The sequence below is a fragment of the Eucalyptus grandis genome, chromosome 3 (genome assembly GCF_016545825.1).
Source record: "Eucalyptus grandis isolate ANBG69807.140 chromosome 3, ASM1654582v1, whole genome shotgun sequence".
Taxonomy (NCBI): Eukaryota; Viridiplantae; Streptophyta; class Magnoliopsida; order Myrtales; family Myrtaceae; genus Eucalyptus; species Eucalyptus grandis.
In genome coordinates this window covers 50324687-50337935 of record NC_052614.1, presented here as the reverse complement: position 1 = coordinate 50337935, position 13249 = coordinate 50324687, and the positions used below count along the sequence as shown (strand labels likewise).

General features: G+C 39.8%; 1 protein-coding gene across 1 annotated transcript; it reads right to left on the bottom strand.

The window, feature by feature from the left end:
* Positions 1-8902: 8902 nt before the first annotated feature.
* On the bottom strand, positions 8903-13219 carry LOC120291933 (LRR receptor-like serine/threonine-protein kinase GSO1). The gene has a single exon (XM_039309745.1). The coding sequence runs from the start codon at positions 13217-13219 to the stop codon at positions 8903-8905; it is 4317 nt and encodes a 1438-aa protein (XP_039165679.1).
* Positions 13220-13249: the final 30 nt, after the last annotated feature.

Below are 13249 nucleotides of genomic sequence, written 5' to 3'. Positions count from 1 at the left end.
TTCAATGTGCAAGTTAGGTCAGATTTTTTGCATGACTAAAGTTTAAAATGCCTTGTCTTGACATATACTTAGCGCTTATAAATTATGTTAGAAAAACACCATATTGGAAAATTGATATGGAGTAGAGTAGTTAATATATTACACTTGATCCATTACAGCTTTTGAGTGAAGTTGATTCCAACTGAATATATCAATGTGCTCAAACTTGAACTTCCTCTTGCTTGTGGAATGCTGAACAAACAAACAAACAAACAAATATAATTATTAATTAATTAATTAATCAATTAATTAATTAGTCTTCCGATTGTTGAACAGGAAATGTAAACGTCGGCAGGTTCAAGTCAAGTTGGAGTGCAAGGAAAGAAATAATCTGGAAGGTGGACAAAATTACAGATAGAAACATTGGCTGTTCGAGTGAAATAAGAGGGAAAAATAAAAATAAAAATAAAAATAAAAATAAAAATAAAAATAAAAATAAAAATAAAAACGAAAGTTTGTTGTGTAAGTACTAAGTACCATGAACTGTCTAGTGTGTTTGTTTGGAAATTTCCCATGCTGTTAGTTGAGAATTTTTATGCGGATGATCTTGTCTATCATTGTTGTCGGGCAATAATTTTCTCTTAGGACACATATACTATCATAATACATTAATTTTGTGATAACTTCATCTTAAAAATAGACGAGATAATCTCTCTTAATATTGAAATCATAATTGACGAATGTTGGACGTACTCTTTTATATATGATTGGTTGCTCAATTGTACAATCTAGACCTCATCAGCTTTCGATCTCAATAAATAGATTTTCACCCTTGATTATCTTAGCAAGTTGTTGTCAAAGGAATCATAATTAATACAATTTTCCAAAAAGTATTACGGCTTAATTAATTAAAGCAATTGACTTCGATTTTTACCTTCGCATCTTGAAGCTTTATGGCTCGTTCACATGTCACAAGAGTATTTTGGTTTTGTCCAAATATTTGCTAGCATCGTTTATCGTCCTAGTTGTTTATTCATATGAGATGTTAAATTCAGATTATTATATGTAGATTTTACTGAGAAATTGATTGTGGATTTTTTTAAACTACTATACATTAGAAGGATGGTTGATGCATGATATGTTTCGTGATGCTTGATGACATGCTCCACTTACAATATTTTTTGGAATACAAATTCTTACTTATAAACAAATAAATAGACTTCGCAAGTCCACGTTCTCTTGTGCATGAAACTCATCAGTGATTGGATATCACCAACTTCTTGTTATTACGTCATTGTCCTCGCAATTCTTATGAGATAATGACCAAAAAACAATGTCTATCGACCAGCCGCATGAACACATGAATTTCCCTCCTCGGCTTGTCTTAATTAAAAGTTGGCTTGGCTTGGCGTTTTCCCGTCCTTTGATGTCAATCACGTCTTCCGCACCGATGCACTATTATTGGTGAAGTGAATGCGTGGAACTTTACTGAGTCGAGGAAGAACTCACGAAGCAAGTTCTTCTCTTTTTCCCTCGTTTGACAGTCCTTGCGATCTGCATTGAGTCCAGACCTGGAGCTTTCTTTTCTTTTTCTTCATTAAACTGGAGCTTTCTTATTTTCCACGGAAAGAGAAGGGTTTGGTCAAATAAATAAACAATTTTCAGGTTTAATTGAGAATTCCCATGACCTAAGCAAGCCTTAATAAATGAACAATCATTCATGTAATCTAGTGATTAGTAATGTAATCGATCTATTAACACAATATTTAGAAGAAAAAAAAAACAATTCTGTTTCGAGTCCCTAACAAACATGTGTGAGGGGATTAAATGCATGAGTTAGGTCAGATTTTTTTCATGATCAAAGTTTAACTTGCCTTGTCTCAAGCAGTTGTAGTATAAAAAAGTTTAATTAGCTTAGAGAAGCCTCTCAAATCAAGTATCACTAAGTTCAAGCTTAGTTCGTTCCATACTTTGGCAGCTTAAACTTGAGCCTCTCATAGCCATCGGTTTGTCTCAATGTTCAATTATAATATATTTGAATTAGAAAGTTCATGTTTTAGTGCCTTTTCATGGTTTTTGCTCTCGGTCTGCATTCAGCCCAAAAATATAACACCTGGCCTTCCTCTTTTTAAGCAGTGTCTCATATTAATATGTGGGTGCTTTATTTTTATGACATCATCAATTATGTTTGTTTTTCCCCCAATAATTAACAAGTTAAATAGAGAACAGAAAAGGAAAAAAAAAATTGTAAGATGTCAGAGAATGGTTTGAAATCCTCTCAGCTACGTTGGTGTTGAGCAAAATGTCTTCCAGTTACTGTAAGCCCAACTCAATAAAGAACAAACTCAGCCCAAAACCAAATCACACTAAACTAAGCCCAAGCTCAGTTAAGACTGTTCAAGCCCAAAGTTCATTAAACCTAATTAAGCCCATCTTGAAGGACGACTGTACTAAGCCAATTATGGATTAAGCCCTGAACCACTCTAATTCTATTTTCCAATATAAAGCCCATCCCCTCTCTCTCTCTCTCTCTCTCTCTCTCTCAATATATATTGACCAAACGCGCAAATCTAAGATGACATCTACGAACGACCATGATTCAGCTGGAACCGTTCATATACTACCCCGCAACCGCCATTGACTGCCTCCGGAATACCGCCGTGTCCATTCACGGACCTTCCAAGATAAGGCCCCCTGATATTGCAGGACGTTCTTTAGTATATTAAGAACCACCAAGGCCAATCCAAGCACCTGAAAATACGTTAATAGAGATTCGACAATATGCATATCCGTGACTCTTGCTCATTTTGCTCGCCAATAATCACCCTTGCGAAACGGTCATCAGTAACTGGATCGGAAGCTTTGGTTGTCGTTGAGGGTCGGAGTCACGGCCAACGAAAGGATCTGACTTTCAGCAATGAACCCGAGCAGAGCAGAGCGGAGCGCGTTGTGCACCCTTTCGAAACTACAGCTGACGGTGACAAGCAATGATCAGCGGTGTTCAAGATAGATGGAAGACGTCGGGGACTGGTTTTGAGGAGGATTTCTCACGTGCTCTGAGACAAGGTCCCTCTCGATTCTGTATTGGCCAGCGAGTGGAGGTGTGTTGATGGGGGATGGTGAACGGCGTACGGTGGTGTCGTTCGGTGGCTGACCCGGGAGAGCCAACTTCTGGAGGGGATTTCTTCTGGATTTTCTCTCTGTAAAAAAAATGGCGTAAATCTCGACCAATAAAAGAGGGATTGTTTCTTCTTTTACACGTGCCGCTACCCGTCCAAAATGGGTAGAAGAATACATTTTATTTTTTTCTTTAGGATTTTGTGCGGTTACATCAAGTGGCACCGAGTGTGAGTTTAAGTAATTCTAATCTTATGTGCCAAATATCATACTCTAAATGAGTGATTGAGATTTCTTTAATCAGATTGAAAACTTCTAAATTTGCAGTCTTTAAATCAAATGTATAAGAAAACCATATTAGAAACGGTTGAAGGTTTGACAAAAAATTCAACCGGTTGGCCATTCTTACGAAAATTCGAAACTTAAAGGCCTAATTCTACACGCTATCTGAATTGTATAAATTGACATCTATATACAATTCTTTTACTTTTTTTTTTTTTTTTTGCAATTTTTTACTTAGAGTTGACTTTTTGGGTTTGACTAGCCCAAAATATCCACCAAACCCAAAAAATCAACTCTTGGTTTATTGAAAAATTGACGCCTAATTACTAATGAAATGCAATACTCCTAATTTCTACATGCAATTGAACCACAATTAAAGACCTTGAACCAATGAATTTTCTTACTTAAACCTTCAGGAAAGTTCGGATGTCAACAAACTGCTAAAGTTTTAAATTTGGTAGTGGTACGACATGATTGGTTTTTGTAAGAAACTATAGAAGAATGCACCCACATGAGTGAGAGGATAATGATGATACTGTATCACCCGCTTATAGTGAGGGATATGATGCTGAAAATAACTTATTTATTATGCATTTTCTTTTGGTGCAACTTGTGTGCACTTCTTTTTGCAAATTAAATGAAGATGTACATGTACTTAATTTGGTATAATTTTAATGATTTTTCATCAACTTTCTCAATTAATTTTTCTTGTTATATTTTAACAAAAATTAGTTATATTGAACTTTTTTTCTTTTTAAAAATCGGGCCAAGGCCAACCATGAACAAGACACGACACATGGGCCAACAAAATAATGTGCCGATCCTGGCATGCTCAGGCCATGCATGTTTAAGCAAGGCCTGGTGCCCAGCCTCAGTTAAATCGTTGGCGTCAATTAAGAGAGTCCAAAAAAATGAAAAATAAATAAAATAAATAAGGTTAGTCAAAAGAAGAAAAAAGCCGCAATATACGCTAGACGGATAGCAAATTGTTCACACATTAATGGGACAAACTTTTGGTGATGTTTAACGGATCCACTCAAGCCAATGCAATCCTAAACTTTTAGTGGCGTATAAAAAACTATTTACACATTAAGTGTTCACTTATAATTTATTTTGATTGTTGTTGACCAATTAGAATAACGATGATTAATTCAATTTTAAATTTACTAGACAATAATCAATTCGATTTTTTTTTTTAATTTTAGCTAATTTATTCCTAAACATTTTGATAATTTATCAATATAGTCGTTTAATCAAAATGTGACATGACAGACGCTAATGTGAATGATTTTTGCAATGTTTTTATGAAGTAGATGGTAAAATTTAGATTAATGCGTTGCAAAGTAGACCCTCCCTTCGTCGAATTTGGTCCAACACAAATCTAAGACCAAATTGCTTGTGACTTTACGTGTCAAATGTCATCTTCTTGGTGTTTTGAGGCAATGAAAAAGCCATCGAAAGGGATGGAGATCACATTGCTTACAAACAAAACCAAGTAATCTGAGACTTGCGCCTGCACATATTGCTTTGATTCGGACAAGACTGTAGTTGTGGACAGAATGAGTGTAGAAATACCCAGAAACGTGGAAGAGGAGAGACAAAAATGCGAAACAGTTTTAAATCATGTTGAACTGGGATTTCAACGTAATTCCAGGGCAGACACCAACCTTAAAAGTTCTCCCTTTACAAAGTAGCTTGGATCTGGCGTGGTTTTTTTTAAGATACGCGAGCATATCTTCAAAGATCCCTTTTCTATAATAGGATGCGAATCATCAATGCAATGCTTGTAGAAAATTTTAATTTTACTACAATAAACCTCACATCTTCAAAGATTTGATTACTAATCACAAGCTTAAACTTTCCACAAGAAGTAGATATGAGAGTTTCCAGCCCACTTCAATAATATTTTGCAAAAGGCCAATGCCCACAACTTGAGAATCCAATTTAATTGATCATTCGATCTGCAAATTTATTTGTTAATGTCACACAGACCGGAGTATATTGCTGATCCTCAACATGTTCATGTCCCGTATGCTGTTTCTTCTTGAAGTGGCTTTACCTTTTCTCAAGTGTGAGAAGTCAAAGGACCTCAAATCTCTAATTTCTCCAGAAATTTCAACTGAAACTTTGTATTTCAAAACCAGGAATTATCTAAGTTACACATTGGAATCTCAAGAAGAATTTCAGTTAGTCACCTGGAAGATATTTTCAGCTTCAGTTTAGACATCATTCTCTTGCACAAGAAACTCCGCTAACCCTTGTGGCCGTCTGTACCACATCTGAATGACCGAAATGTGGTTGGACGCAAGCAAGTTAAAAGCATGATCAACGAAAACTGCCTCTCTGTTATTACCTTCGATTATGACAACACTTTAGGTATCATAAAGTTTTGAACTTGCATTCTCATTGATTCATTCCAATATGTTGCCAAAGAACTCCACTAAAAAGTCACATATTAAATTCACTCAAAAATGAAAAGATACATAGGAAAACTGGTTCACAAGAGTCTTCTGCCCAGATTTGTAGCTAAACAATTTATCTTTGTTGATTGTAATATCCAGGGCAAAATCATTACAGAGACCAGGTTTGGCGTCAGAAGTTTGATATGCCAAAAACAAGAAGCAGATGAACTAAGAAGGAAGGAAAAAAAAGTGCAGCATATGGTAGCTGGAAATGGTTAATTAGGGCATTGAGTCAATGTGGAAAATAGAAATCATGTACTATGCCATAGGAATAGGCGTAACCTCTTTCTATCAAAAGCTGCTCAATTCCCCAACCAGATGTCTTTTCTTTGCATACCTCACGACCACCTTTAAGTCTTCCCACACCGTATGCTCATGGACAATGATTTTGCTCCAGACCGATTGTCTTAGTGATAAAAGTGCAGAAGTCATCAATGACCATCCCAACCAGGGAGACTTTAATACAAAATCTCTTTCATGAGCTGCTTCTGTTGGAGGTTTGTTTATTAAAACAAACAGAGTGTTTTCTTTGTCCCACATAAGAAAAGTGGGAGGGAGTGGGCTAATTTAAAAGTGCAGGTTTTTCTTTATGTACTTAAAGAATGATTGGATGGGGCTAGACCCCACCATATCTGCGTGCGGGTGCGCGATTTTGGCGCACTTTGCATGCCTGCGCGCCCGCGGTTTAATTAACACTAATCCATTTGTTATTTATTCTAATTTTTATTTCTTTGTTATTAATTTTTTTTTTAGTAAATTCAAAGGTTGTCTATTATTTTGAGAATTTCAGAAATAAAATATATAAAATGAAAATTCGAAATTCTATTTAAAAAATTTGTACTTATTCCGAATTTTGTTTGTGTTTTTTCAAGACAACCTTTGGAAAATTACTTATTCGGTTTTAACTTTTCCCGAAGGGTTGCAATTGTTCGTTTTCGATTTCTTCCGAAGAGTCGCATTTGTTTATCCGAACAATTTTCTAAAGACGTGTTTGTTCGTAATTTTCAAGAAGAGTTGCAAGACTGTTTTCATATATATACTTGTCATTTTTCGGAAAGAATGAGTGGTCATTTTTTGAGTCTTCTTTCTGAAAAACCAGTAGCCAATTTTTCGATTGTTTCTTAAAAAGACCTTGGAGAAATACTTGAATTGCTATCTAGTATTCTCATCCGAGACTTTGTTGTATCCTGGAGGATTTTTGCCGGTGACCATTAGCAACGTTGTGAGGCAAATAAATTCTTAAAGAAAGTGATATCACGCCTCAAAGTCTGAGTTGTTTTACTCGATCTGATTTCATTGTTCTACCCAATTTCGAAGCCATATTTCCAACAGCTTCTGCCTTCTGGCGATCTCCAATCTGTCTCTACCTTTGTTCCCAGCCTTGTCTCCTCTGTCCGGTGAGTTCCAAGCAACACCAGTGAGCCTCTTCGCAACGTTCTAGCTCCGACAAGGCCCCAGCGCGCTGGTATGGGCAAAGCTCTCCATAGGCCATCTCAGCACCTAAGCGAGTTCACAGTCCCGGCCAATCTTGTGCGGTCAATCCAGACGCAAAATCAGCCCCTTGGGTAAGGCGAGGTTATTAAGGAATTGACTCGGATTCATCCAATACTCCTGGGCGAAGCAATGAGCACTCGATTCGACGGTCCCCAAGTCGAAAGGCGTAGTCGATGGACAACAGGTGAATATTCCTGTACTACCCCTTGTTGGTCCCGAGGGACGTATTTCCCATCTCTTCTCGAGAAAGAAGTGGGCTATTTCTTTGCAAAATTGTGCTCAATTTCATATGTGGCAATTGACAGCCAAGTCACTCACTAAAGAAAAGACTTTTATTGTCATACGGCTCAATCAATCAGTGGGATAGCGCTGTCATCCTTCTCTTTTTTCTCTTAGCCTTTGTTTGGCAAGCTGCTGTAAGTTTTCGATGAGCCTCCATTATGTTGTTGCTAGCAAATACCACTATTTTTGGTTTTGGATCTTCCAAATCATTCCCGCAGATTCGCAAGTTCAGTAATTTCCTACAGTGCTTGCACGTCTGCAAGAGGAAACATCCGTGAACTCTCTCTCCCTATAGCTTCATCGCCTCACATCACTCACCACTTCCCGACCCAGGTTGGAAGAATTCCAATAAGATTCGATCCTTTCGTATTAATTGCTAAGTGGAGTGCAGGGCTGAAGACAATACCCACAGAAGAAAAGTCGAAGAAGTCCAGCAGTGCACACAAAACAGTCAGAACATGGTAGGTTTTCAAAGGAATAAGATCTGGGCAAGTGGCAGCAATGTTAAGGAACAGCCGAGAAGTGCACTACAGGTTTGTACGAGAACGAAATGATAAGAATATAAGGTAAGCCTTAATTTTAACATCTAAATTATCGGTTTGCGAGGTAAGTAACTAGTTGTAGACAAATTCAAGCTTGTAACCCTTGACTTGGACCTAATGTGGTCAACGGCTAGCTTGAGTTTAAATTTAAAGAAAATGAAACTGTTTCAAACCAACGTAAATAGCGAAAACAACGAGAAATTAGAGTCCTGAACAAGTATCATCATGATGCCTTAGGATTAGCAATATTCGAGAGGAAATACACACATATATACCAGTACGCCGAGCATCACCCAATCATAATCATCGCAAGTAGCAATTCCTTAACAAGCTTCGTTGGAGGTCACTCATACCTTTTATAAGAATTTTTTTATCTAGCTTTCACACGGATCAAACTACACATTGGAAGTGGTAGAGGCATGACTTGTTGTCGGCTTTACAAATTTATTGCTGGGGACTTTGTTTGAGGAAATTATATAAAAAGAAAAATCATAAATCAATTATAATAATATCAATTCAGTTCTAAACTTTTTTTGTTTTTGGCCAAATAAGTTCTCAACGTTTTGCATAAATATCAATTCAATTCATCTGGCCTCATTATTTCCCACCATTAATCTAACTTTTCGTTAGGTGAGAGAGATGAGTGATTGTGGCAGGCAAACTAGAAATACGAGTACCAAAGAAATCCAAGATCCTCAAGTGGGATAGTTTGCCAATTGCATCTAGGATTTTACCTGTGAGATCCTAACAATCCTGGACATGTAGCTCTTCTAGGTGATGAGAGAGATGAGTGATTGTGGCAGGCAAATCAGAAATACGAGTACCAGAGAAGTCCAAGATCCTCAAACGGGATAGCCTGCCGATTCCATTTGAAACTTTACTCGTAAGATCCTCACAATCCCCCACATGTAACTCTTCTAGGTGAGAGAGATGAGCGATCGTGGCAGGCAAACCAGAAATACGAGTACCAAAGAAGTCCAAGATCCTCAAGCGAGATAGTCCTCCAATTGCATCTGGGATTTTACCCGTAAGATCACCACAATTCCGAACACGTAACTCTTCTAGGTGAGAGAGATGAGTGACCGTGGCAGGCAAACTAGAAATACGAGTACCAGAGAAGTCCAAGATCCTCAAGCGGGATAATCCCCCAATTGCATCTAGGATGTTACCCGTAAGATCCCCACAATCCCGGACACGTAACTCTTCTAGATGAGAGAGATAAGTGATCGTGGCAGGCAAATCAGAAATACGAGTACCAGAGAAGTCCAAGATCCTCAAGCGGGATAGTCTGCCAATTGCATCTGGGATTTTACCCGTAAGATCCTCACAATCCCCCACACGTAACTCTTCTAGGCGAGAGAGATGAGCGATCATGGCAAGCAAACCAGAAATACGAGTACTAGAGAAGTCCAAGATCCTCAAGCGGGATAGTTTGCCAATCATACCTGGGATTTTACCCGTAAGATCCCCACAATCCCGGACACGTAACTCTTCTAGGTGAGAGAGATGAGTGATTGTGGCAGGCAAACCAAAAATACGAGTACCAGAGAAGTCCAAGATCCTCAAGCGAGATAGTCCCCATATTGCATTTAAGATTTTAGCCGTAACATTCCCACAATCCCGGACACGTAACTCTTCTAGGTGAGAGAGATGAATGATTGTGAAAGGCAAACTAGAAATACAAGTACCAGAGAAGTGCAAGATCCTCAAGCGGGATAGTCTGCCAATTGTATCTGGGATTTTGCCTGTTAGATCCTCACATTCTCGGACACATAACTCTTCGAGGTAAGAGAGATGAGTGATTATGGCATGCAAACTAAAAATATGGGTACCGGAGAAGTGCAAGATCCTCAAGCGGGATAGTCTGCCAATTGCATCTGGGATTTTGCCCATTAGATCCTCACATTCTCGGACACGTAACTCTTCTAGGTGAGAGAGATGAGTGATTGTGGAAGGCAAACTAAAAATACGAGTACCAGAGAAGTCCAAGATTCTCAAGCGGGATAGTCCCCCAATTGCATATGGGATTTCACCCGTAAGATCCTCACAATCCCCTACACGTAACTCTTCTAGGTGAGAGAGATGAGTGATCGTTGCAGGCAAACCAGAAATACAAGTACTAGAGAAGTCCAAGATCCTCAAGCGAGATAGTCCCCCAATTGCATCTGGGATTTTACCCATAAGATCCCCACAATCCCGGACACGTAACTCTTCTAGGTGAGAGAGATGAGTGATCGTGGCAAGCAAACTAGAAATACGAGTACCAGAGAAGTCCAAGATCCTCAAGTGGGATAGTCTGCTAATTGCATCTGGGATTTTACCTGTAAGATCCTCACAATCCCCCACACGTAACTCTTCTAGGCGAGAGAGATGAGTGATCGTGGCAGGCAAACCAGAAATACGAGTACTAGAGAAGTCCAAGATCCTCAAGCGAGATAGTCTGCCGATTGCATCTGGGATTTTACCCGTAAGATCCCCACAATCCCGGACACGTAACTCTTCTAGGTGAGAGAGATGAGTGATCGTGGCAGGCAAACCAGAAATACGAGTACCAGAGAAGTTCAAGATCCTCAAGCGGGATAGTCTATCAATTGCATGTGGGATTTTAGCTGTAAGATCCTCACAATCCCCCACACGTAACTCTTCTAGGTGAGAGAGATGAGTGATCGTGGCAGGTAAACCAGAAATACGAGTACCAGAGAAGTCCAAGATCCTCAAGCGAGATAGTCTGCCGATTGCATTTGAGATTTTACCCGTAAGATCCCCACAATCCCGGACACGTAACTCTTCTAAGTGAGAGAGATGAGTGATCATGGCAGGCAAATCAGAAATACGAGTACCAGAGATGTCCAAGATCCTCAAGCGAGATAGTCCCCCAATTGCATTTGTGATTTCACCCGTAAGATCCTCACAATCCCCCACACGTAACTCTTCTAGGTGATGGAGATAAATGATCCCGACAAGCAAACTAAAAATACGAGTACCAGAGAAGTCCAAGATCCTCAAGCGAGATAGTTTACCGATTGCATATGGGAATTTACCCGTAAGATCCCCACAATCCCTGACACGTAACTCTTCTAGGTGAGAGAGATTAGTGATCGTGGCAGGCAAACCGGAAATACAAGTACCAGAGAAGTTCAAGATCCTCAAGCGGGATAGTCTACCAATTGCACATGGGATTTTACCCATAAGATCCTCACAATCCCCCACACGTAACTCTTCTAGGCGAGAGAGATGAGTGATCGTGGCAAGCAAACCAGAAATACGAGTACCAAAGAAGTCCAAGATCCTCAAGCGAGATAGTCTGCCGATTGCATCTGGGATTTTACCCGTAAGATCCCCACAATCCCGGACATGTAACTCTTCTAGGTGAGAGAGATGAGTGATTGTGGCAGGCAAACCAGAAATACGAGTACCAGAGAAGTTCAAGATCTTCAAGCGAGATAGTTCCCCAATTGCATATGGAATTTTAGCCGTAAGATCCCAACAATTCTGGACATGTAACTCTTCTAGGCAAGAGAAATGAGTGATCGTGGCAAGCAAACCCAAAATACGAGTACCAGAGAAGTGCAAGATCCTCAAGTGGGATAGTCTGCCAATTGCATCTGGGATTTTGCCCGTTAGATCCTCACATTCTCGGACACGTAACTCTTCTAGGTGAGAGAGATGAGCGATTGTAGCAAGCAAACTAAAAATACAAGTACCAGAGAAGTCCAAGATCCTCAAGTGGGATAGTCTGCCAATTGCATATGGGATTTTACCCGTAAGATCCTCACAATCCCCCACACGTAACTCTTCTAGGTGAGAGAGATGAGTGATTGTGGCAGGCAAACTAGAAATACGAGTACCAGAGAAGTCCAAGATCCTCAAGTGAGATAGTCTACCGATTGCATATGGGATTTTACCTGTAAGATCCCCACAATCCCGGACACGTAACTCTTCTAGGTGAGAGAGATGAGTGATCGTGGCAGGCAATCCAGAAATACGAGTACCATAGAAGTTCAAGATCCTCAAGCAGGATAGTTTATCAATTGCATCTGGGATTTTAGCCGGAAGATCCTCACAATCCCCCACACGTAACTCTTCTAGGTGAGAGAGATGAGTGATCGTGGCAAGTAAACCAAAAATATGAGTACCAGAGAAGTCCAAGATCCTCAAGCGAGATAGTTTGCTGATTGCATTTGGGATTTTTCCCGTAAGATCCCCACAATCCCGGACACGTAACTCTTCTAAGTAAGAGAGATGAGTGATCATGGTAGACAAATCGAAAATACGAGTACCGGAGATGTCCAAGATCCTCAAGTGGGATAGTCCCCCAATTGCATCTGGGATTTCACCCGTAAGATCCTCACAATCCCCCACACGTAACTCTTCTAGGTGATGGAGATAAATGATCCCAGCAAGCAAACTAAAAATACGAGTACCAGAGAAGTCCAAGATCCTCAGGTGAGATAGTTTGCTGATTGCATATGGGATTTTACCCGTAAGATCCCCACAATCCCGGACACGTAACTCTTCTAGGTGAGAGAGATGAGTGATCGTGGCAGGCAAACCAGAAATACGAGTACCAGAGAAGTCCAAGATCCTCAAATGGGATAGTCTGCCAATTGCATCTAGGATTTTACCAGTAAGATCCTCACAATCCCCCACACGTAACTCTTCTAGGCGAGAGAGATGAGTGATCGTGGCTGGCAAACCAGAAATACGAGTACCAGAGAAGTCCAAGATCCTCAAGCGAGATAGTTTGCCAATTGCATATGGGATTTTACCCGTAAGATCCCCACAATCCCGGACACGTAACTCTTCTAGGTGAGAGAGATGAGTGATCGTGGCAGGCAAACCAGAAATACGAGTACCAAAGAAGTTCAAGATCTTCAAGTGAGATAGTCCCCCAATTGCATCTGGGATTTTAGCCGTAAGATCCCAACAATCCTGGACACGTAACTCTTCGAGGCAAGAGAGATGAGTGATCGTGGAAAGCAAACCCAAAATACGAGTACCAGAGAAGTGCAAGATCCTCAAGCGGGATAGTCTACCAATTGCATCTGGGATTTTGCCCATTAGATCCTCACATTCTCGGACACGTAACTC